At 40.5% G+C, this 23,481-nt stretch overlaps 2 protein-coding genes across 2 annotated transcripts in view; one reads left to right on the top strand and one right to left on the bottom strand.

Annotated features, from left to right (window-relative positions):
• Positions 1-8,993: 8,993 nt before the first annotated feature.
• Positions 8,994-19,801, bottom strand: LOC109456266 (beta-defensin 119). Its single transcript, XM_019748471.2, has 2 exons — positions 19,605-19,801; positions 8,994-9,240 (listed from the first exon to the last, which is right to left on the bottom strand). The coding sequence occupies exons 1-2, from the start codon at positions 19,660-19,662 to the stop codon at positions 9,080-9,082; spliced, it is 219 nt and encodes a 72-aa protein (XP_019604030.1). The 5' UTR covers positions 19,663-19,801; the 3' UTR covers positions 8,994-9,079.
• Positions 9,535-23,481, top strand: part of DEFB123 (defensin beta 123) — a 55,105-nt gene continuing 41,158 nt past the window's right edge. Inside the window, exons 1-2 of the transcript XR_012491164.1 lie at positions 9,535-9,878; positions 16,636-16,831. The gene's annotated coding sequence lies outside the window, so the exon portion shown is untranslated. The remainder of the gene's footprint in view (positions 9,879-16,635; positions 16,832-23,481) is intronic.

Genomic DNA, 23,481 nt, shown 5'->3' with positions numbered 1-23,481 from the left:
GAGGTCCTTTTTTCTCTCTGACATTCTGGAATTTGGTGAACAAGTCAGAAAAGATCTGCAGAGCTGTACATGAAAAATAGAATTCATGGTTTTTTTCCCTTCTACCATGAAAGTCTAGGTTTTTAATCATCACTAATTTTTTTAAGTATATCGAAAGTCATGACCAGACCTTTGAAATTGCTGCTGAAGTGCCCTTGAATAGTTTTTTATTCAAAGTACCTTGCTTTCTCCTATGTTATATATTAATATCTCTCAAGATACATTTCAATGTGTGAACAAAGTCATATGAAAATGAATCTATATGTTTGTTTTATAAACAAAAGTAAACACACTATATACATGGTTCAGCATTCTTCTTTCACTTAATAATATTTTATGACCATCTTTCCATGTCACCATCTAAGGATCTGCTTCATTCTTTCTAAAATTCCGCTGTATGATAAGACATAATTTGTGTACAGTCATTTGGGAATTTTCTAACAACACATCAATGAACATATTTGTACAAGTGTCTTTACATATTTGGACAAGGACTTATATAGAATAGATTCTTTAAGGCCAAATGTCCAGGTTAAAGGTAAGTGCAAAATATTTTATTCCATGAATTCCTCCCTTATATACATTTCAGAACACTGCCAGTAGAAATTACTAACTATTGGGGTTTTCAGTAATTTTCCAGTGGCAATTCCAGACAAAATCAAAGACAATTCTGTGTGGTCCACTTGGGACAAATTCTGTCTGCTTTGAGTTTTGGTGTGGGTGTTGAGACGAGGAAAGAAATGGATGTGCAAGATTCTGTGAAAGCGATCCGTGAATCATGGAAAGTCAGAATACGTGGGGAGTGAAGGAAATATTACATGTTCTGGGGTTTCAAGTCTGAATGTTCTGGCAAAAGATATAAATTTGGAGCCATCCCCTTGGAGGGAGCAGTTGAGATGATGAAAGAAGCATGAAGTCTTCATGGTTTATCCTGGATAGCCCCTACATTTAAGGAAGGAAAATGAAAATCAGTGACATTTATAGGGACAGGGAAATCTCCACACCTCTCACCAGGAGTGCACATAAGTCACCGTGTCACCGTAATTTCTCCAACACTCCTTATTTTTTACCAGTCTGATGCCTTTAAGTGATATCACACGGTTGTTTTATTTTGCACTTCTCTTATCCTGTGATCAAAATATGTGAATGGCTTCCTTTCCATGACTTGCAAGACTCTCTGTGATCTCAACCTCCATTATATTTCTCAATTACTCTCCACCTACCTTATTGTATAGTCATCACAGCCACCTTATTCTTATTCAAAAATTTGGGGATAGATCCTGCCTCTGGGCCTTTGTACTTGCTGCTTCCTTTGCCCGGTGCATTCTTGCCCCAGTTAGTCTCAGCTCACTCTCTCACTTCCTTCTCAATGAGATCTTTCACTACTTCCCTTCCAATCACACACTTCCTACCTCCCCTTCCCTGCTTCACTACTCTCCATAATGCTTTTCATCTGTATCTAACTGTGTCTAACATAAAGAACATTTTACTTTCTTCTCTTACTGTCTCATATATTGTCTCCTAAAAACTGAAATTTTCATGACAGCAGGAAGTTTAGTTTATTTTGTTAATGGATATATCCTCCTGCACCTTGAATAGCACATGGTATATAATCCACACTGAATACACATTTGTTGAATATATAAACAAGTGACTCCTCTTCTGTTAATTCACAGTGTATGTCCTTTGCCCATTGCTTCTACTGGGTGATGCTTTCCTGATGATATTAGGAGTTCTTTATTTTTGATATTATTTCCTAGTCAGCTTTAGTCACTGGGTATATTGCCCCTCAATTTGTCATCTAGCTGTCTATGAACTTTGCCCGGGATATGTCCTTTATTGAACAGAAACACTTAATTCTGGTCTAATCAAATTCAACAATATTTTGTCTTGCAGGCTATGCTTGGAGATTTTGTTAAAGAAGTTCTTCCCCATTCTTATGTCTCAAAGGAAATCTCTGACATTATTTTCCAATAACTTTTTAGCTTTGCCTTTGACGTTTAGATCTTCAAGCCACCAGTGGAATGTGTAAATCCACTTTCACTTTTCTCATAGAGTGAGCCAGTTTTCCCAACACTGCATGCTAAATAACCTATGCTTTCTCCATTGATTCCTGGTGTTATTGTTATTGCATACTAAGTTCCCCATTTAAGCATGGGTCTATTTTAAGCTATCTAGTCTTTTCTATTGATATATTTGTTCTTGTAACAGTGCTACATTTTTTTGTAACACCATAGCTTTATAGTCTGTCAGTGTCCAGAAAGACAAACTTTTGTCTTACTTTTTTTTTTAAGTAATCTTAGCATCAGGGGCCTTTATTTATTATAAGCTTTAAAGTAAAATAATCAAGTTTCCAAAAAGTACCACTGGGATTTTGATTAGGATTTCATTAAATTTATGGATTAATTCACAGGAAAGTGAATCTATTTAATCAAGTCAGCCTATCCAAGGTCACATCTTCTGTTAGAGTTTTAAAATATGTCCCATAAAGGTCATTCTTAGTTGTAAACAAGATACTTCATAGCTATGCAATATATTTTATTATATTTTCTAATTAGCTATTGTTGGTTGAGAGAAATGCTACTGATTCTTGTAAATTGATATTGCATATGACATAATTACTGAACTCCTATTAATTGTAATAGTTTGTTAGTTCTTTTTTATATTATAATCATAACTGTTAGAATGGATGACAATTTTATCTCTTTCTTTCCAATCCTCATACTTTTGTTTTCTTTTTCTTTTTTTTTCCCTTTAAACACTGATCAGGTCCACCACTATTATTTTAAAGAATAGCAATCATAGAGAGTATTTTTTGTTTTTCTGACTTCACTGGGAATTAGTTTCTCCATTAGATAACGTTAACTCTAGAATTTGATACATAACCTTCACCAAAATTAAGGAAATCCCCTCTATTCCTGTTTGCAGGAACTCTTCCTATACAGTTTTCATCATAAGTAAGCATTGAACTTTATCAAATAATCTTTTACATTAGATAATATAATTCTATGATTTATCTTCTTAATTGTATAAAGCTGGTGAATCTCATGGAAAGATTTTCTAATTTTGGATGATAGTTTACATTTGGAGTTAAGCCCTACTTGATCATGTGTATTTTAATACACTCTTGAATTCAATTGGCTAATACTCTATTAAGGATATTTTAAAATATATATTTATAAAGAAAATAGACCTACAATTTTCTGGTTTTAGAACCAAGATACACTAGCCTCATAAAATGACCTAGACAGCTATCCTCCCCACCCCACCCCACCCCACCCTCAGCTATTTTCTGGAACATTTTATGTAAGATAATACCTGGATGAAATACTTTGGTGAAAGTAGTGGAATGCACCTTAAAAAATCATCTAGGTTTAAATAATAACAGCATTATTCGCAATAACCAAAAGGTAGAAGCAATCTAAATGTCCCTTGACTGATGAATGGATAAACAACATGTGGTATATAAATGCAATACAATGTTATTTAGCCTTAAAAAGGAAGAAAATTCTGATACATGCAACAGTGTGGATGAACGTTGAAGACAATGCTAAGTGACATAAGACAGTCACAAAATAACAAATACTGTATCCTTCCACTCATATAAAGAACTTAGATTAGTCAGATTCATAGAGACAGAAAGTAGAATGGTGATTGCCAAGGGAATGAGAAGTGCTATTTTTTGTTAGGCACAATTTCAAGTACGGCAAGATGAAAAGAGTTCTGTGGATGGATGGTGGTGATGGTAACACAACAGTGTGAATGTATGTAAGGCTCCTGAACTATACACTTGAAAATGGTAACTTTTATGTTATATGTATTTTACCAACATTTTAAAAATCATCCAGGGCTGAGGCTTTTGGGAAGAAGAGGTTTTTCTAACTACCATTTCAATTTACAAACACCGATCGTTTTATTTAAGTTTGTATTTCCTTCCTGTGCCATCCTTGGAATATTTTTAGGAATTTACACATTTCATCTAGTTTTGAATTATGTTTGTGTACAGTTGTTGATAATTCTCTTTATTATTTTTTAATATGCTGTATCTGTTTTTATTTCACCATGTCACTAGAGATGTCATTTTTATTTTTCTCTTTTTTTCCTAATTCATCTTTCCAGAAATTTTCTAATTTTATTTCTTCTGACTTCATTATTTCCGACTTTCTTACTACTCTTCTAATCTAGGTTTTATTTTCTTACCGTATTATTTGATTTCCAAATGCACGAGATTTTTAATTCCAATTTTATTACATTTGGTTGGAAAACCTAGAATGTATGATAGTTAACACATGGAACTTAGCGAGATTTTTTTAATGGTCTGAAATCTTGCTACATAAAACAGTTAATGGACGAGCACTAATGGCATCACCCAGAGGATTGTTAGAAAAACAGAAGCTGAGACCCTGCCCCACCTACTGAATCAGAATCTGCATTTGAACAAGACCTCTACTCAATTCATATGCACATCACGAAACTGAAACAGCACTGGTCCCATATGTGAGCAAACAAAGCCTCTCACATAAGAATTCCTATACTGTTCTAAGGTGCTAGTAAGTTTCTTAATCAGAATGCAGGTTCATGGATATTCATTTTATTATTATTCTTTCAACTATACAGATATATTTTATATACTGATTTGAATGTATATTTTGCGGTAGAATGTACGCAAAGAAATTTAACCACATGGGGCATAACCTATGAAAGTAACTCAATCACAGTGACAACAAGATGAACTTTTCTTTATGTGGCTAGCTAGCATCACACAGGCCCAGGTAGCTTCATAATAACTAGCTCCAATTCCTTGTAATTAGCAAGTTTCTTTTCATTTATGATAAGATTCATCTCACCTTCAGAAAAGTTAAAAAAAAACCTGGCAGGTAGGAGGTTGGAAACAGATATTTTTTGAAACATGGTATTTGCCAGCTCTGAGCTTGAGAGCCTTTTAACTATAATCTAATAGTGACCCAGGAAGTTGTTATGGGGTGCCAAATATACAGTCATGCTTGTGAAATGGAGGGCATCAGTAACCTCAAATCAGTGATCTTTCCTTTTATTATTCAGACTATGGTGGAAAAAAATGCTGGCAAAAATTGGGGCACTGCAGGAAAAACTGCAAAGTTGACGAAGAGATGAAAACATCCTGTAAAAATCATCAAGTCTGCTGCGTTCCCGGCAAAAAAGGCCAGTGGCAAGAGACCCTTAACAATAAAGTACCTCTGACTTCTCCCACAGCTTCATATAATCTGAACGCAAGTGCTATGGATTTCATTGTGACAGTAGAGCCCACTACCACCAACTTTGAATCATGAATATAGAAGACGGAAAGTCTGACCGGAGACTGGGAATTCAGATGTCTCTCCCAGAAGTTCATCAAAGTTCATGACTTCACTCACCCTGGTCTTCAGAGTGATGGACTAAGGCATATAGATAAAGCACTAAAAATACAACAGTGACACACACCCTCCCTCCATCAGTGTGTAATTCTAGACAAAAACAGCTGTGTAAGGAAGTCCAAAAATTCCCAATACTCTCAATGGTAAACTCCTGAGTGCTTTTCTTGAAATGTCAAATTATTTCCACAAGGTTTAAGCCATGTGCAGTGCCCCTTGTTTGCTGGTGACCCATGCGCAGTCTTAATACCTTAGTTAAATATTCCAGCACCAATCTTAGTCTTTCCGTTTGTCCTTCTGTCTTCTCAACAAGTGGTTTGGGGTACCAGAGGCATCCCTTGTGTCAGTCCTGCCTCTTGAGGGCAGCATAAATTGTCACAATCAAAATTCTAAATCCTTACATTTATGAGAGTAGCTTCTAGAACACTAAAAGCTTTCTTTATGACAGCAGACATTTCAAGTGAAAGCATCCAATTTACCCCTAACTCCAGCTCTAAAGCCCTATATTATCACTCACTGTAGGTGACTGTCTGGCCCCATTGTGAGCTCTGAGGACTCCTTTGTTTGCCCCAGTTGCTTCAAGGTTGAAATAGAAACTGTTGAAAGGCTGGCTTCATAGTCACATTTCCTTGACCAAGTCTTGATCACACGTGGACATCCAAAGGTAGGCTCCTTAACTGTGGGTGAAGGATGGGTCATTTTATCCGCCTGGTTACTGAGAGCTTTATTTCTCTCCCTCTGATGGCATAAAAATATCTTCACACCCCATGCCCTTCCAGAGAGGTCCATGCACATGACTCTACCACACACCTCATTGTTACAAGTCTTCTAATCTTGCCCTTTCTGAGACCCTAACCAGCCCACCAGTCAACCTATCATCGCTGTCCTTGAGTTACTGTAGCTCCATACCTTAGGCCATCCGTCCTTCTATAGAAAGGATTTCCCTTACTCACTGTCTAATTTCAAAGGCACCTCTAAGTCAGGCTGTAATACGGCATTTTTGGCTGTTGCTAGCTTATCATGTAAACCACTCCACAAACCTGCTCTTGCTTTTTCTTCCTTGGTTTGCTAATGACAGGAACGCCTCGCGACACCGTTAGTGTGGGAGGAAGCAGAAACAATAAAGCAGGTACCACAGGCATCTGAGGCCCCTGCCTTTGCAATTTATTTATGCTTCCCAGACCTCTTAAGTCTCAGTTTTCAACATACCATTTCCATCTAATATTGGAATGCTTCTTGACAGGGGTCGGAGAATACCCAGTTGATGATGGGAAATTCAAATCTCACAAATTTATTTTTTCAAATTATTACAATTAGTATTACTAATAATTCTAATATTTGAAGTCTTTGAAAGTCTGAGTTTCTGATCTGTGGTTTCTGCTGGCTTTAATTCATGGCGCCTTATTACGTGTTTGTGGTTTGGTCCTCTGGTCTCTGCATTTTCCTTGGAACTTTACCTGAGTAAATTAATTGAGTCCTGACTTAAAGATCTACTCCATTTAGTTCTGTTGGACATCTTTGGTACTATTAGTTTGGGACAACTTTAAGCTAAATCATCAGCTTGATTTTTTTTTTCCAGATCATCCACATACCATGAGTTCAGGCTAACAGACTATGTGAAAGCCAGCTTGAGGTTGTAAATTCTCAGTGGAGATTTTTTTTCTGCATGCTGAGTAGGTTTTTTTCTACAAACCTACATATGGTTTCAAGACGAGGCAATTGTCCTTGAAACGTCTGGTGAAGGAAAAAGAATGTTGTATGTATGTTTTATCCTTGCATAGCACATGTAACACTTTCAGGACTGATATTTATGTAGCAATCTCCTACAAGACTCACATTTTTTTCGGACCCTAGTCACTGTCTTCTCTCCCTTGCCCTCCCCTGCCTAAAATCAGAGAAAACAAAGCTCAGTTTCACCTGATTCAGCAGATGCCTTCAAGACAAAAGCCAGCTTCAGTGACTGCCTTCAGAAAAGCACCTGGTTTCACTTGGCCCGCATATTCTTTACTTTTTTTTTTTTTTTTTTTGCAAGGTCAAGGATGCTTAAGAAATTTCTTTGTATGTTTTTAAATAAGTTATTTTATATATTTTCAATGGGGGGGGGTTAATCTGGGTTTTTAGACCATTATTCTGCCAGAAAGAGAGGTCCAGAACCAACAGTTTTCTTCAGATCATAAGCTTTGTCGTTGTGACAAGATGAGTGGTAGCCCAGAAGGAAGAAGAAAAGATCATTGTCAAAGGATGAAACTGTCACGCAATGTCTGAGACCAAAATGCTGAAATGATTGTTTTCTTAAATTAAAGAGAGCACTGTTGGTCAGGCATAGGCTCATTCAGCAGAACAAAGAACTGAACTTGCGGGAGGCAACTTAGGGGAGTGGTGTTGGCTACAGATGTGGGGGTGTGTTGATGACAACTTAGAAGTGTGTACACTGAAGTGAACCCAGCGCTGCTTGGCTGCCTTTGAAAACATAATGCTGTCGCTGACCATTTGGCTTTCAGACATGTGTTCACTGAAGCAAGTTGTCATTGAGAAAGTTTTAAAACCTTTCAAAGTATTTACTGGTTATCAAAGCTATAGCACTGTCAGCCTTTTTCTAGGAATGTGGAGAGTTTTTATTCTCATAAGAGAAGAGAAACCTCAGAAGAATGCAGTGACAGAGGAGGAACTCCAAAAGATAATGAAGAAAGAGCAGCCCAACAGTTAGGAGAAAAACAAAGAAAGAATGAAGTCACAGAAGCCAACCAAGTTAAGGTTTTCAAGGAGGGAATGGACCGTGGTTGGAAATGTTACCAAGAAGCAAAGTGTGATATAAGTTGGGCAACAGCCGTGAAACTTTCAAAAAGTAGGTCCAGTGGTGACCTTGGCCAGGGCCAGTTCAAAAGAACAGTGAGTACAAAAACAGGCTGTAATGAGTTGTGGCAAAGCAAAGAAACAGAAAAAGGTAATTGGCAAGTGTAGCTACTCTCCTTTTGATAAAATTTAGAACTAAAGGTGGAGAAAGAAATAAGAGACTAGAGGAGGTAAGACATAAAAAGTAAAATTAGAATTTTACCTTTAAATCTAGTGTTGGTTGTAATTGGGGGCACAAGCCTCCTAGATTTTCAGGAATTAAAAGACCTTAACAATCATCCAAAAGAACAACAGCATCCAATGTTCCATTTCCTTCCCCAGTAATCATTTAACTTGAAACCTTGACAGCACAACTTATTCTACATTACAATGGCTGGTTAAGAATTTCTTCCATGGGCTAAGACATATTTGTCTGCAAGACCTTCACCCACTAGTTCTGGTCCCCCCCCCCCCAGCTGCCTCCTGAGTTGTATGCAGTACAGATTGAGTCACGGTTCTGCCTCAACCCTCAACCCTCCCTCAGTGGAGTCAAATACATTCCCTCCTCATCTTCACTGGTTTGTCTAGATTCGCTCTCTTCTGTGCACTCCAGTTTTCTAGCCTTCTCTCTCACAGGGCTGGATCCGGAAGTGAACAGATATCTCACCATGCAAAACCCAATCTCATCGTGATTTCCAACGGATGAAAGACAGACAAAGGTGTCAGGTGCATGAATTTTAATGAGAGGCATTGACAGCTTGGGGATGGTGATCACCAGCACACAAGATGTTTTTGGCCAGCAGTTCTCTTGCCTCTAGTCATTTTTCATCCTCTCTGCCGGAAATGTTTATCTTCATGTAGGACTGGAGGCAGCATGGTTGATAATTTCTGCAATAGAAGTAGGGGTGTTCAGCCTTTTTGCAAGAGGTTCTACAGATTCCCCCGTTACCCATGCATCGAAGGATGTGACGTCCGCTGCCTGGCCAGAAAAAAAGAAAAAAAAAAAAGGTTAATTTCCACTTAGCAGTAACATAGATATAATGTGTCAGGGAGCACAGTAAAAACCTAAAGGGCTAAAACAATAATGGGTTACCACTGCACACCTATTAGAATGACCAAAATCTGGAACACTGAAAACAATGAATGCTGGCAAGGGTGTGGAGTAACAGGAACTCTTATTCATTGCTGGTGGGAATGGAAAGTGAAAGAGCAACTTTAGAAGACAGTTTGGCAGGGTTTTTTTTACAAAACTAAGCTACTCTTACCGTACGAACCAGCAATTGAGTTCCTTGGTATTTACCCAAAGGACTTGAAAGCTGATGTCCACAGAAAAACCTTCACACAAGTGCTTATGGTAGCTTTATGCATAATTGCCAAAATTTGGAAGCAACCAAGATGCCTTTCAGTAGGTGAATGGATAAATAAACTGTGGTGCATCCAGACAATGGAATATCATTGAGCACTAAAAAGAAATGAGCTATCAAGTCATGAACAGACAAGGAGGAAGCTTAAATGCGTATTACCAAGTGAAAGAAGCCAACCTGAGAAGGCTACATACTGTATGATTTCAACTATGTGATATTCTGGAAAAGACAAAACTATGGAGACAATAAAAAGGTCAGTAGCCACGGTTGGGCAGGGGAAAGAGATGGATAGGTGGTGCACAGAGGATTTGGGTGGCAGTGAAAATACTCTCTATGATACTATAATGATGGATTCAGGCCATTATAGATTTGTCCAAATCCATGTACAATACTAAGAGTGAACCCTGATGGAAACTATTGACTTTGGGTGATAATAATGTGACAGTGTATGTTCATTAGTTGTAACAAATGTCCCACTCTGGTGGGAGACGTTGATAACAGGGGAGGCTGTGCCTATGTGAAGGCAGGGAGTATATGAGAAATCTCTATGCCTTCCTCTCAATTTTGCTGTGAACCTGAAAAAATAATCTTTTTTTTTAATGGGATCCCCGAAAAAATAAATAATGCTGCTATGAACATTCATCCACAAGTCTTTGAAACTAAATTTCCATTTCTCTGGAATAAATGCCCAAGAGTTCATTTGTTGGGTAGTATGGTGAGTATATATTTGGGTTTTTTAAAGAAGAAACTGACGAACTATATTCCAGAGTGGTTGCATTAGGTTGGTGCAGAAGTAATTGTGGTCTAAAAGGTTAAACATAATTGCAAAGCCTGCAATTACTTTTGCACCAACCTAATACCATTTAACATTCTCACCAACAATGTTAAAGAAAGATCCAGTTTCTCTGCATCTTTGCCAGCATTTGGTGTTGTCACTATTTTTAATTTTAGCTGTTCTAATTGGTATGTAGTGAAATCTCATCATGGCTTTCATTTGCATTTCTCTAATCACTAATGATGTCGAACATCTTTACATGTGCTTATTTGCCATCTGTACATCCTCCTCAGTGAAATGTCTTTTCATGTCTTCCTTCTCACTGGATTGTTTGTTTCTTACTATTGAGTTGAGAGAGTTGCTTATGTACTCTTGATATAAGTCCTTTGTCAAATATGTGGGTTGCAAATATTTCTCCTATTCTGTAATTTGTCCTTTCATCTATCCTTTTAATGGGGTTGCTTTCAGAGTAAAAGTTTCAAATTTTGATTAAGCCTGATTTATTGATTTCTTTTTCTTTTATGGATTGTGCTTTTCATATCTAAGTACCTTTCACCTAGCTCTATGTCTAAAAGTTTTTTCCTACATTTTCTTCTAGAAGTTGTATACTTTTACATTTATGTTTAAATCTATGATCCATTTTCATTTAATTTTTATATAAGGCTTGAGGTTTATATTGAGTTGTTTTTGTTGTTTGTTCATTTTTGTTTTATTGTTTTGCTTACAAATGTCCGATTGTTCCAGGACCATTTATTGAAAGGATATCTTTCTTCCATCGCTCTCTTAGCAACTTTCTGTGAATCTATAATTATTTCAAGACAAGAAGGTAAAATAAAATAAGTTAAAATTAAAAGTTGATGAGTTGTGCACTGTTGGTAGGAATGTAAATTGGTGCAGCCACAATGGGAAACAATATTGAGGTTCCTCAAAAAGTTAAAAATAGAACTACCATATATATGACCCAGCAATTCCACTTCTGGGTTCATATCGAAAAGAAATGGAAACAGAATATTGAAGAGATATCTGCACTCCCATGTTCATGGCAGCAGTATTCATAATAGCGAAGATATGGAAACAGCCTAAGTGTCCATCAACAGATGAATGGATAAAGATGTAGTGTACATCTACTGTGGAATATTATTCAGCCATGAGAAAGAAGGAAATTCTGACATTTGTGAAATGGATGAGCCTCAAGGACATTTTGCTAAGGGAAATAAGCCAGATGGAGAAAGACAAATATTGCACTGTATCATTTATATGTGGAATCTATAAAAAAAAAAAAGTCAAACTCATAGAAACAGAGAGTAGAAAAGTGGTTGCCAGAGGCTGGCGGGTGGACGGGAGGGGGGAAATAGGGAGAGGTTGGTAAAAGGTTACAAACTTTCACCTATGAGGTGAATAAGGTCTGAGGATCTAATGTAAAATGTGGTGGCTATAGTTGCTAGCATTGAATTGTATAATTGAAATTTGCTAAGAGAGTAGAACTTAAATATTCTCACACACAAAAGAAAGACAAGTTTGTGAGGTGAGGGATGTGTTAATTAACCAGAGAGGGGTGTCCTTTAACAATGTACACATACATCAAATTACGACAATGTACACTTTAAATAGCCTACACTTTTATATATCAGTTATACCTCAATAAACCTGAAATTAATTCATCAAAATACAAATAAGGAGCCATAGAGTGGTTAATAGAACAGGATCTGAAATCAAGAAACCCAGGATTCAAATCCCAGCTCCTGCTTTACTTGTGGTATAAACTTGGACAAATTTCTGTACTTCTCTCTTCTACCCTTTTCTCATCTGTGCAGTGTAGACTGTAGTAGTTTGAAACCTTAGAGTTGTAAATATTAATAGCTTAATAAGTGAAAAGCAATCAGGGACTGGCACAAACGGTAGTAAGAGCGAAACAAATGTTAACTATTTTTGTTGTTTTCTTGATCATACGAAGGTCCTTTCTGAATGATCCCTATACTGCAATTACAAACAGTTGGGGGATAGTCCCATGAAATTAGACAGACATTAGGCCCTCACTGATAGCCAGAGATTTTTTTTATATATAATACGATAAAGATTTTGTTTTCTAAATATATCTGCATACATACACATATATACTTATGTCTATATTGTTGGCATTGGGTAAGGGCTATTTTTTATTTCTACATCTCTGCTTTGTTTTAATATTTTACTTGACATATGCTTTTCATAATAACAAAAGAGCAACATAGGCCCTTAGAAATTTTAAAAATCATACCCTATTTAATTTTGATCATTTCATTTAGCTGTATTTTTACATCTCCATCTAATCAGCAATGACACTATTCTGAAAGTGTAAAAAATGACTAGTACACTTACTTGTAAAGCTTTATGTTGTCAAGATTAATTTGTTCTCACTTCATGTCTAATCTGGCAAGTTCTTCCAGGAAACTGACCACTCAGTAAACAAAGCTGTGATAGCAGAAACTGAATAGGTAGACATGGCAGCCCATGGCCAGGACATATGATAATGCTTACTTCACTCTACTGCATTGGAAAAACTCTTCAAACAGGACATCTTTTCCAGTACCTTATTTTGGCTTTATTATACTGGAAATTCCTAGAGAAAAGTTACCTAATTCAAACATATTTTGGTCCTTTTTTTGTTTTTACTGGAACCTATTGCTACATTAGAAAAACTTACTACAAGTCAGTTCAACTTGTATGCTGCATTGAAAAAACACTCCCACAGCCCTTGTTCAAGCAAGTTTCTACATTTTATGACATGAAACAGATACTTTAGAGGAGAAAAAATAATAAGTTATCACACATTATTTGATGCATCCATCCCATAGATTTATGCAATAATGAATATACTAAAAGTGATTTTACTTTTACTAATGTAAAATGATTGAAAAACTTAGTGAGAAATATTATAACAGATTATTATTGGAAAATAATCCAACCAGTCTGTTAATCGCCAGAGATTATTTTGGAGGCTGTGCACACATAGGAACTAGAGATGCAGTTCCTAGTTCTTAGTAAGTATTCAATAAATGTTAGATACTTGCTTTATTATTATTCCCCCTTGGGAATGAGGTATCCAAAACAGGAATAATCCTTCGGCTGGAAAGAAAATAATAACCATTGGCATTTGCTGAGCACCCACTGTGAGCCACTTGGTATATGTTAACTCATTACATCTTGACTATAACCTTCTGATGTCTCCGTTTCCTTTTCTTGCATTGTGAAATGGAGGCTCAGAGAGATGCAGCGTTCTGGCAAAGGGCCCTAACTGTTAGATGCAGAGCAAGGCCTCAGACTCCACTCATTATGACTCTCAGCCCGCACTCTTTCTAATGTACATTGTTGCCTTCTCCAAGGTGGGACTTGGCTGGGAGAGGTTGGTGCCTCCCTGGATAATGACAGCTGGAGCTACGGCCCTCTATTGTCTTCACTGTCAAGGCCAAACTTCTGAACCTGGCAATCAAGGGTCTCTTATTCATTCCAGAAACAGTTATCAGCACCCAATCTTTGCCAGACCTTGTACTTGGTTCTGGGCACATAGGGTCCCCTATATGCAAATGGGTTTAATACAAAGTCAAATGTACATACATACAGATATACATAAATTCCTAAGCCCTTACATTGAATAAAAGGGATCCACTTTATTTTGAACAGAGACCATATGCTGCCTAAAAACGGTAAAGAGAAAAGCGAGAAATATTTTTACTCTTGTGGAGCTGGGCAAGAATCAAAGATGAATTTCTAATCTAAGTATCAAATAGAACTTCAATTATGGATACTGGTGTACAGACAAAGACTAAATTAAGTTTCAGCTACACCAGCAGGCCTGTGTATCAATCCCAGAAAAGGTCCAGGACAGGTGCTGAGTCTTCCCTGCTTTGGGGTCACAAAGCTTCTACAACTGCTGGGTCAATCCCCTGCCCAGAGAGGCCTGCTCTCCACTGCCAACGTTGCTACCCATCCTCATCACCCCTCAGCCTACAAGCAAGAAAACAGAGATTCAAGGAAGACTCACAAGAGCGAAGACCACACCCATTCTGTCATATGCCCTAGAGATAAGGTCCTTTTCCATCTTTCTTGAGAAGGAAAGCCAATGTGAGATTTGCATCCAAAAGAAGGGTGTACAGAAGGGTACAATGGAGATGGTGGAGCTGGTGGAGCTGGCAGAACAGCCTGTTTCATCAAACTTTCCCCCTGGAGAAAGGCCATGGCACCCCCAGAAAGGAGTTTCAAAGGTGCCCAAATAAACCCCAAAGCTTTGCCAGGGACTTTGTATCTCCTAACACCTGCCCTCCTGTCGACTCTGCATCACCATCCACTGTACCACCCACATCAACTTAATATCATTATCAGTGTTCCTCGCACCAGAAGTCAGAGAAGACCTGCTTATTAATCTCAGCATTTCTCAAACCTACTTATGAACATAGGTCACTTGTCTTCCTTGGGTCTCAGTCTCCCCATCTGTGAAACGGGAAGACAGGGGGAAGTTGCCCAGATCAAAGACTCTCACAGTTTGAGGACTGTCAGGAATGAAGTGTGGCAGGAGTATTAGGGGATGGGACCTTATCTCCCAAAGGAATAATCTGAGAGAATTTTCAAAATTTCACATGCCCAGACACCCAAGTCCAGAGATTCAGACATGGGTTTAAGTGTCTTCTGAAAATTTATCATGGCTCTATGTGAGTTCCAAGCCCTTTTCTCAGCTCACCATTCTGTCACTCTCCAGGGTCTGTGCCCTGTGGGAAGCATGGAGGAAGTTCTTAATAAATGTTGTTGACCAGGTGAGTAGGTAATACATCATAATGAATTAATTTGGTGGAGGCATGAAGGGCCGTGTGTGGACAGGTTAACACCAGGCCACAGGTATTGCAGGATCCTTAGACTCTCCCCAGACCACTTCCCACACTGTGAAATTTACGTGTTTTAAGAGAAAACTAACTGATGCATAAGAACCAACTTGAGCAAGGTCCACGAGCAGCTCTGCATCCTTTTCAACACTGACAACCAGAGCCAAATATAACTGATGCAGTGGTCCTATGATCCCTTCAGCCCCGAAAGGATCCCACCCTGATTCATGCCTGACACATCAGCCATTGGTACCCCCTACCCAAATCCTCTCGAGCTTCCAGACATGCATTAATCATTCATCTATTCATACACTCAAGAAACACAGGTGTAAATATGATGTCTCTACTCCGCAGTATTTCCATCTGGTATATGAGTGCTTGGAGGATGGGTAGGAAGAGGGCAGTGACTGAAATAATTACACAATAAGGTGGTATGAGCCATACCTTCATAAGAGTGACACTTTGTGAAGCCAATCAGAACTCAGTTTGAATCTCTGTTATATTTTAATGCTGTGTGACTTTGGTTAATGATATCACCTCTCTAGGTCTCAGTGTTCTCATCAATAAGATGGGATAACAAGAGGGTTGTTGTAAGAATGGAATAATTTCAGGCTTATGAACAGTACCCACAGTGCCTTGACACATAAGTCCCAATGAGAACTATTATTATTTTTTTTAGGAAACAGTAAGACACAGCTAGGCGAAGGCTTTCATGGGTATGGGCATCCACTGGGCTTTGAAAGGTGAAGCGAAGCCTGGTAATGGGGACACATTGGGAGGGAACTATGAATAAAAGCAGCAAAGGTACAGGAGAGGATGGTGAGAGGGTTGCTGTTGCTGAAGAGAAAGTCTTTGAGTGACAGTCATGGGAGATAAGCTGGGCCACCATATGAAGGCCTTGAATGCTGGACCCAGGGCTGTGCAGAGCAACGGAAGATATGGAAGCAGGACAGCAACATGGTCAGATGGATTTCCTAGAAAACAATCCCTCTAATAATAGAGACGAATGCAAAGAGAACCTGGAGGCAGGGAGGCCAGCAAAGAAGGAGTTTAGATGGTCTCACCCAGGGCCTCAGGCACAGGTAACTCCCGTGTGTAGCCTGACAGTCCACAGTCACAGACCGCATGGAGACTGATAGCACGGGTTATGCATCTCTTGCCGTTTGGAGATGGGCTCTGAGCCAGAGTAAGACCCAAATCCTAGGCACAACGCTGACATTTGTGGGTCCTGGGGCAAAAACACAACTGGAGACTCTTGTATCATAGGTCTGAATATTTAACAGTTATGAATCAAGCTAACAGAATAAATATGATATATCCTATCACCCTTTATGAAATATCTCTTCATGATGGTCTGAATTTCTAATTCTTGGATTCTTCAGAGTTCCACGTGGGAACCGGGTGTCACGAGGGAAGCTGGCTGAGCACACAGCCCACCTCTCTTCTGGCCCATGCCCAGCTCTGCCCCACACGATGAGGGGCCTGATACACAGACATGGACACGCCAGCCTGAACATCCAAGCTCCGCCCACAACCCCTGCAAACAGGAGTGTCCCCTGACATTCCTCCTGCCTCAGGGTAAGTACACAGTGGGCCCCACCTTCCGGGGGTGGATCTAAGGAAAAGGCCCTCATAGTCCCTGGAAGCAGGCACAAGGGTTTTTTGGGCAGGGAATTACAGGCCCCGCTGGAGGTGGGGGGTGGGGAGTGGCGTTGGGAGGGCACAGTCTCTAGGTGTATACATCTCCCTAGCCCCCATCAACCACCCCCTACCCATGGCGGGGACTTAGCAGTGGAAGCCCAGAGTAAGATCCAGATCAGAGGAGGAGGGGGTCTCTCTTTCCAGAGTGTAAGGGTAGAAATACTAAACTGAGAGCAAATTATGTCCATGGATCAGAGTGAACTCCTATCTGTCTCTGTCATGCACCATGCTTTACAGAACACTCCATTCTCTGACCTCACTGCAGAAAACACAATTCAGAGGTGAAGACCTGTGTTGGTAAATGGGGCCTCGAGAATAGGATTTAAAATAACAATTCCTGGGAAAATACCCAGGTCCTCTAGATCCTTAATCAGAATTCTCGAATGTCCCCCGTGGGTGAGCCTTCTCCGAGGCTAAATTCTTCATTTAAATGAGACAGGCTTCTGTCTCCCTCACAGTCTAACACAGCTGGAAGTCACACAGCAATAAATCAACGAACAATAGCAACACTTAACACTTATGGAGGTCTTACTCCCGTACTGGGCAGTGTGCTCTACAGTATCTCATTTCATTCTTACCCCATCCTGAGATAGAGTCTATTATTCCAATTTTATAGATAGGGAAGCTTACGTTCTGAGATGTGTTTGTGCATAGAGTCGGAGGGTGGTAAGTGGCAGAACGGAATGAATAAATGAATCCATGAAAGAATATAAAAAATGAATAATGAACAAATTCCTTTATAAATGAGTAAATGCATGTGTTTTATCTTTTTTTAATACTTGGAAACTTTCTGATCCTTGGCGCTATGAGCTCTTGAGCATCAAAAGGTGCTTGGTTGAGCATTTCAACCAAGAAAGCCAAGGATTTGTGCTCTACTCAGTCCCTGTCCATCCCCAGTGCATTCTCCCCTCCATGATGGACCAACTCTCCCAGCCCAAGGGTTCTGCCACTCTCTAGGTATCTGCTGTGCCTTGAAATCTCTCAGCTTTCCACGTGTTCTTCTCAGTCCTCTCCTGACCCAATAGCCTTTCTTGCAGCTGGAAGATGAGGAGCAACCTTTAAGATTATAATCATCACCCCACTGCTGTGGTCCAGCCTCAGTGATCTCTCTGCTACCTCTTAACCCTTATCTTGCCATCCCTTTACCCTCAATCTCTCTGGAATATCGCTTCTCATGATTGACAGGCACAAGAAACTGATTTGTGAGTTTTAATGAAATGTGGGAACTAAGGAACCTGAAACAAAGTCGCTTCTATCCACGATTTCCATTTATCTTCCAACTCTGTTGCCAGCTCTGGACTTATGTTTTATTTGTCTGGTCGGCTGAGGAGTGGTCCAGGGGAGTATTCCATGAATGGTTACTGGTTGAATTGTTAAGTAACGACTAAGGACACAGCACCGTTTACGATTTGAGCAGCGCGTGACACTGTCTTCGTCATTTTTGCACACCAACCGGCATTTTCCATTCATCCAACAGTCTGCTACTGGGCAGAGGAACAACCGTTAAGCAGATGTTAGTATCTCTCAAGTGGAGAGACAAAAGGAAGCAGAGATGGAGTAGGAAGACAGGGAGAACAGGAGGGCAGGGCTGAGTCAGTAATGCTGGACCCAGTCCCAGGAAAAGAGACAAGAGATCTTGAGAGAAGAGAGAACTGAAACAATTGTTCCAAAATTGGAAACGCCAAGGCTTTTAGGGAAACCTTTTTCAGGCATCGCACCCTTCTGTCTTCCCATCCCCCAACTTCCTACCCCTAACTTTGAGATGAATTGTTGGCAATGAAAGTCCCACCTAATGGAGCTCGGAAATTATGAGAAAAGGACAATAAACACCTATAATATTAGGAGATGGAGAGAATTCACCCACATTTCAACAGAGCTGGCTCCTTATCAATAGCCTGGCCCTGTCTAACTGAAGCCCAACAAGCTCCAGATCCAGCTACAACCCAACAATCCTCCTTGACCCCATATTCAGCCCAATTCAAACTCAAAACTCAATCCAAACTTAATTATAACTACCAACCTTACCCAACTCAATGTCCCTTGAGCCCCAACTCCAAGCCAAACCCAAATCTAATCAAGTCACCAACCTCAGTTCCAAGCAGTAGTCCCTCGCCAAGCTGAATCTCTAATAAACACCTTGCATCCTCCAGTACCAACTCCCAGCCTCAGCCCAAGCCCCAGTCTAATCCCCAACACTAGTTCCACTTACCCAAAATCCCACCCCTTCCCCAGCCCACCCCAAACCATGAGGGAAGACCAATTCCTCACCTCCACCTCATCTGAATCTTCCCTCTATCACTCCAATCCCAAGGTCTTTCTCCCCATCACAACTCACCCCCAGCCTTCATTCTACCCTCCCAAAGCCCCCAAATGTCCCCAATCTGCATCTAACCCTTCATCCCTAAGCCCACTCCCAAGAACCACCAGAACACCATCCTGCCCTTAATTGCCAGATGCTCCAAACATCCATCATCCTACCACCTTGGCAAAAAAGCATCGGGGAGAGACGTGGTCATGAGATGATTATGGGAAAACTTCCCAAAGCCACATGAAATGAGGAAAAGCTTCCCATGCTGCCCACAGTGAGAGGAAAGGGGCAGGAGAGAAGTTCATGACAGGAATCCCAGACGCTTGAGAGAGACCCAGTTACCTGATACCACTGGTTCCATGGCCAGAAAGATGGCAAGAAACAGGAATAGAAACTTCATGGCTGGCAGGTCACAGGAGAAGGAGGTGGCTGTGTTGCCGGGGATGAAATTAGAGTTCTCTGCAGCAGGGATGAGCCTCCCTTTTATTGGCAGAGCCGTGGGCAGTGAATTGTAGCAGGAGAGGATTTATATGTGATCAGCCAGGCCAAAGGACAGTGTGTAGCAGATGTCGCAGCAAAGCACGAGATGAGCGTGTGGGACACTGGCCAGCACCAGTGCCAAAAGTGGCTCTCCCCCCGCCCACCCCCATAAGGAGACAAGCTGATTAAAACCATTTGGCCTTTAGAGACCAACAAAAGAATTAATTAATTAACACATTCATACATAAACACATATCAAGAAACATTCCATTTACAAAAACAAAAGCATTCTCAGCTTTCTAACAGAAGGATACACCTGTGTCTGTCTTTCTGAACCTTGGACTTGCCAGTCTCGTTCCCAGTCCAGGGTGTTAGCGTTTGTCATTTGTTCTTCCTGTAAAGTCTCTCTTTCAGACCTTCCCAGGGCTGGCTCCTGCTCATCATGCAGTCTCATCCCAAATGTCACCTCCTTGGAGAGGCTTTTCCTGGTCACCCTAGATAAGAGCTCCCACCTGCAGTCACTCTGTATTGTAATAACTTGTTGTGTGACCTTCACAGATTTATCAGTTCTTTTTCAATCTGTTTTACATATTCAGTCTTTGCCTCTCCCATTAGAATGTCAGAAATTTGTCTTGTAACCCCAGTGCCCATAACATCAGCTGGTGTAATTAAGTATAGAGTATAATTAAGATATTAATTCAATTGCTTTAACAGATAGTCTCTTCCCAAACAATGATTCCAAAAGACAGACACTGGTCCTTTCTCTGTAAAAATCTGGGCAAGCAGTTAAGTGTAGAGGCTTCAACATTCAGCTGGAGCAAGATTCCTTCTGGCTAGATGCTCGGCCATCCTCAACAGGCAGCTCCTTTGATGATGCCAGAGGGCTGCCCCAGTTCCCACCATCAAGTCCCCATTGCACCCATCAGGGAGAGGAGAAAAAAGGACATGAAGTGCACACCTTTCCCTGTAAGGACCCCACTCAGAATCTGCACACGTGGCTTCCACTCCAGGCCATTGGCCAGAGCTCATTCAGAAGGCCATGCCTAGCTGCGAGGTAGGCTGGAAATATGTTCTGTATTTTGGACCACCATAGGTAGCTGAAATTCAGGACTTGTGTTACTAAGACGAAGGGGAAGACAGATACTAAGGAAGAGCCAGCAATCTCTGACGCACCCGGCACATTGCAGGTGCTTAATAAATATTTGTAGACTGAATAAATAACATAAACTGAGTAAGGCTATGAGAAGTGATGTAATGGGGAGGCAACCCAAGTCCTTCTAGAGTGTAAAGAAAGCAAGTGAACTGTGCCCCTTCAGCTGAGCTTCTGAAGAAGCTGAATAAGGGCTGGGCCCCGGGCAGAGCTCAAGAGACTACAAAAGGAGATGAAGAAAAAAAAGAATTCTAGAATCTTAGAGGACTAGGATTGGAGAAAGGGTTTTGATTTCACATAGATTTGGATTTGAGTGTTGGCCCTGACACTTGATATCTGTCAACCTCGAGTTAGGTAAATCTTCTGAGCCTTCTATGATGAAATACAAATCGTAACTGCACCTGATTCAATTAAATGGGATAACTTATGTAAATTGCTTAGCAAAATAACTGACACCAGGAGGTGTTGAATAATTATTAACTATAATTATTGTTGTTTTTCATTATTGTTTTCATTGCCATCCTCACATCTATCGTTATTATCCTGGGAACAATCCCCAGAAGTGGGAATCTTATGACATAGGACAAAATTCAGACTTAGGTGAAGTGAATTGTTCAAGGGCTTCCTAGGGGCGGGGAGAAAAATGGAGACTAGAAAACAGATTTCCGTAGAGGAAGGTCAGGAGAATGGTCAGTAAACAGCTGCGGCTGTGACTGTTTGAGACAGAAGGAGAGACATTGAGGAGGTGAGGTGCAAATCATCATGGGGGCCATCAGTGCCACCCTCAGGGCTTTGGAGTCCATCTTGTAAGCAACAGGGAGTAGTAAGATCTTACAGAGAGGACCATGGTGGCAAGAGCGCACTTTTTTTTTACCTAGAAAATTCACTCTGACAGCCGATGTTAAACATAATTGCCAGGAAAGAGGCAAGTGAAGGAAGATTAATAAGGAGGTTGATTCTTCTCTGGGAGAAATTATGAGGCCAGCATTGCAGCTGAGAGAGCATAGACATAAAGGGCTCTCAACCACAAGGTTGCCAGTTCAATTCCTCGAGTCCCTCAAGGGATGGTGGGCAGCGCCCACTACAACTAAGATTGAACATGGCACCTTGAGCTGAGCTGCCGCTGAGCTCCCGGATGGCTCAGTTGGTTGGAGCGCGTCCTCTCAACCACAAGGTTGCTGGTTCGACTTCCGCAAGGGATGATGGGCTGTGCCCCCTGCAACTAGAAATGGCAACTGGACCTGGAGCTGAGCTGCACCCTCCACAACTAAGATTGAAAGGACAACAACTTGACTTGGAAAAAAGTCCTGGAAGTATACACTGTTCCCCAATAAAGTCCTGTTCCCCTCCCCCAATTAAATCTTTATAAAAAAAAAAGAAAAGAAAGGGCATTTCTTGGAAGGATAATATGTAGCTCATGGAACTTATGGAAGTCTAGACAATTGGACTTGGAAGGACAAAGGGAGAGTGGGCAGTAGAAATAATCTACCAGGATCCTTCTACCAGCATGGCCATCCTGGCACTGGACATTTGCATCACATCTGGACACTTGTCATTGCTGCTGCCACAATGGGAGTATGTTTTCTACCTTCCCTGTGGTTTGGATTTGGTCTTTTAAAATTGAAAGCCCTTTGTTAGAGCATCGATTTGGCCAAGACTGGGTCATCAGCCTGCTAACTGCCAAGGTCGCAAAAGAATATTTGTCTTTAGTGCTTTCTGCAGTAGGAGGTCGGCCCTCCTTTCCATCAAGACCCAAAGAATGGAGCATTTCTCCCAGATGGATGGAAGTTCATATGCTGAGTGTCCAAAGAGGCGGCAAAAGACCACTACCAGGAAATATCACCCTGAAGGCTTTCCTTTCACCTGGAGTGTTTTCTCTTTCACTCTGACCTTTCTGATTGCCAGGGCCAGGACTAGGCTGAGGAGAGGGAGGTGCCCTTAGTGCAACATCTAAGGAGGCACTGACTCTCAGGGTCATGCCAGTGCCTCCTTCAATGCTACGCCCTAGGCACCTCCTCGCCTCACCCTAGCCCTGACCTTCCCAACTGCATCTTGCCACTTCTCCTTTGCAGCACTCATCATGCCTTGATTTATATGTGTTCAATGTCTGTCTTTATGATAAACTATAATCTCCATCAAGACAGAGATCATGGCTAATTTATCTTCTGTATCCCAGAATGGAATCTGGCACATATTGGGTGCTTAACCAATATTAGTTGAGCAGTTGTGTGACTTAATGAGATATGTTTGGTTTAAAACAGACAGCAGAAATGATGTCACAAGAAAACTCCCGCTTTCAGGTATAACTTTGCATTAGAATAGTATAAATGTTTCATATCAATAACCACAGAATGGTACTAAAAATACACATTAATGTTATAAGACAAGACACTTAGCAGGGATGGGTGATGGTCACGGCATCCATCACTGTGACAGTCATTAGTCAATGACCATCCACGATTGCTGAGCAGATTGAAAGGCCTGCTTTCATGAATCAGGTGATTTTTTTTTATGAATGTCAGGAGTTCTTGAGGATATTATGCCTTGCTTCAAAAGCAAAATTATTGCATATTAATGAGATGAATTATA

This window comes from Rhinolophus sinicus, linkage group LG13 (genome assembly GCF_036562045.2).
Source record: "Rhinolophus sinicus isolate RSC01 linkage group LG13, ASM3656204v1, whole genome shotgun sequence".
Taxonomy (NCBI): Eukaryota; Metazoa; Chordata; class Mammalia; order Chiroptera; family Rhinolophidae; genus Rhinolophus; species Rhinolophus sinicus.
This window is presented reverse-complemented; position numbering and strand designations above follow the sequence as displayed.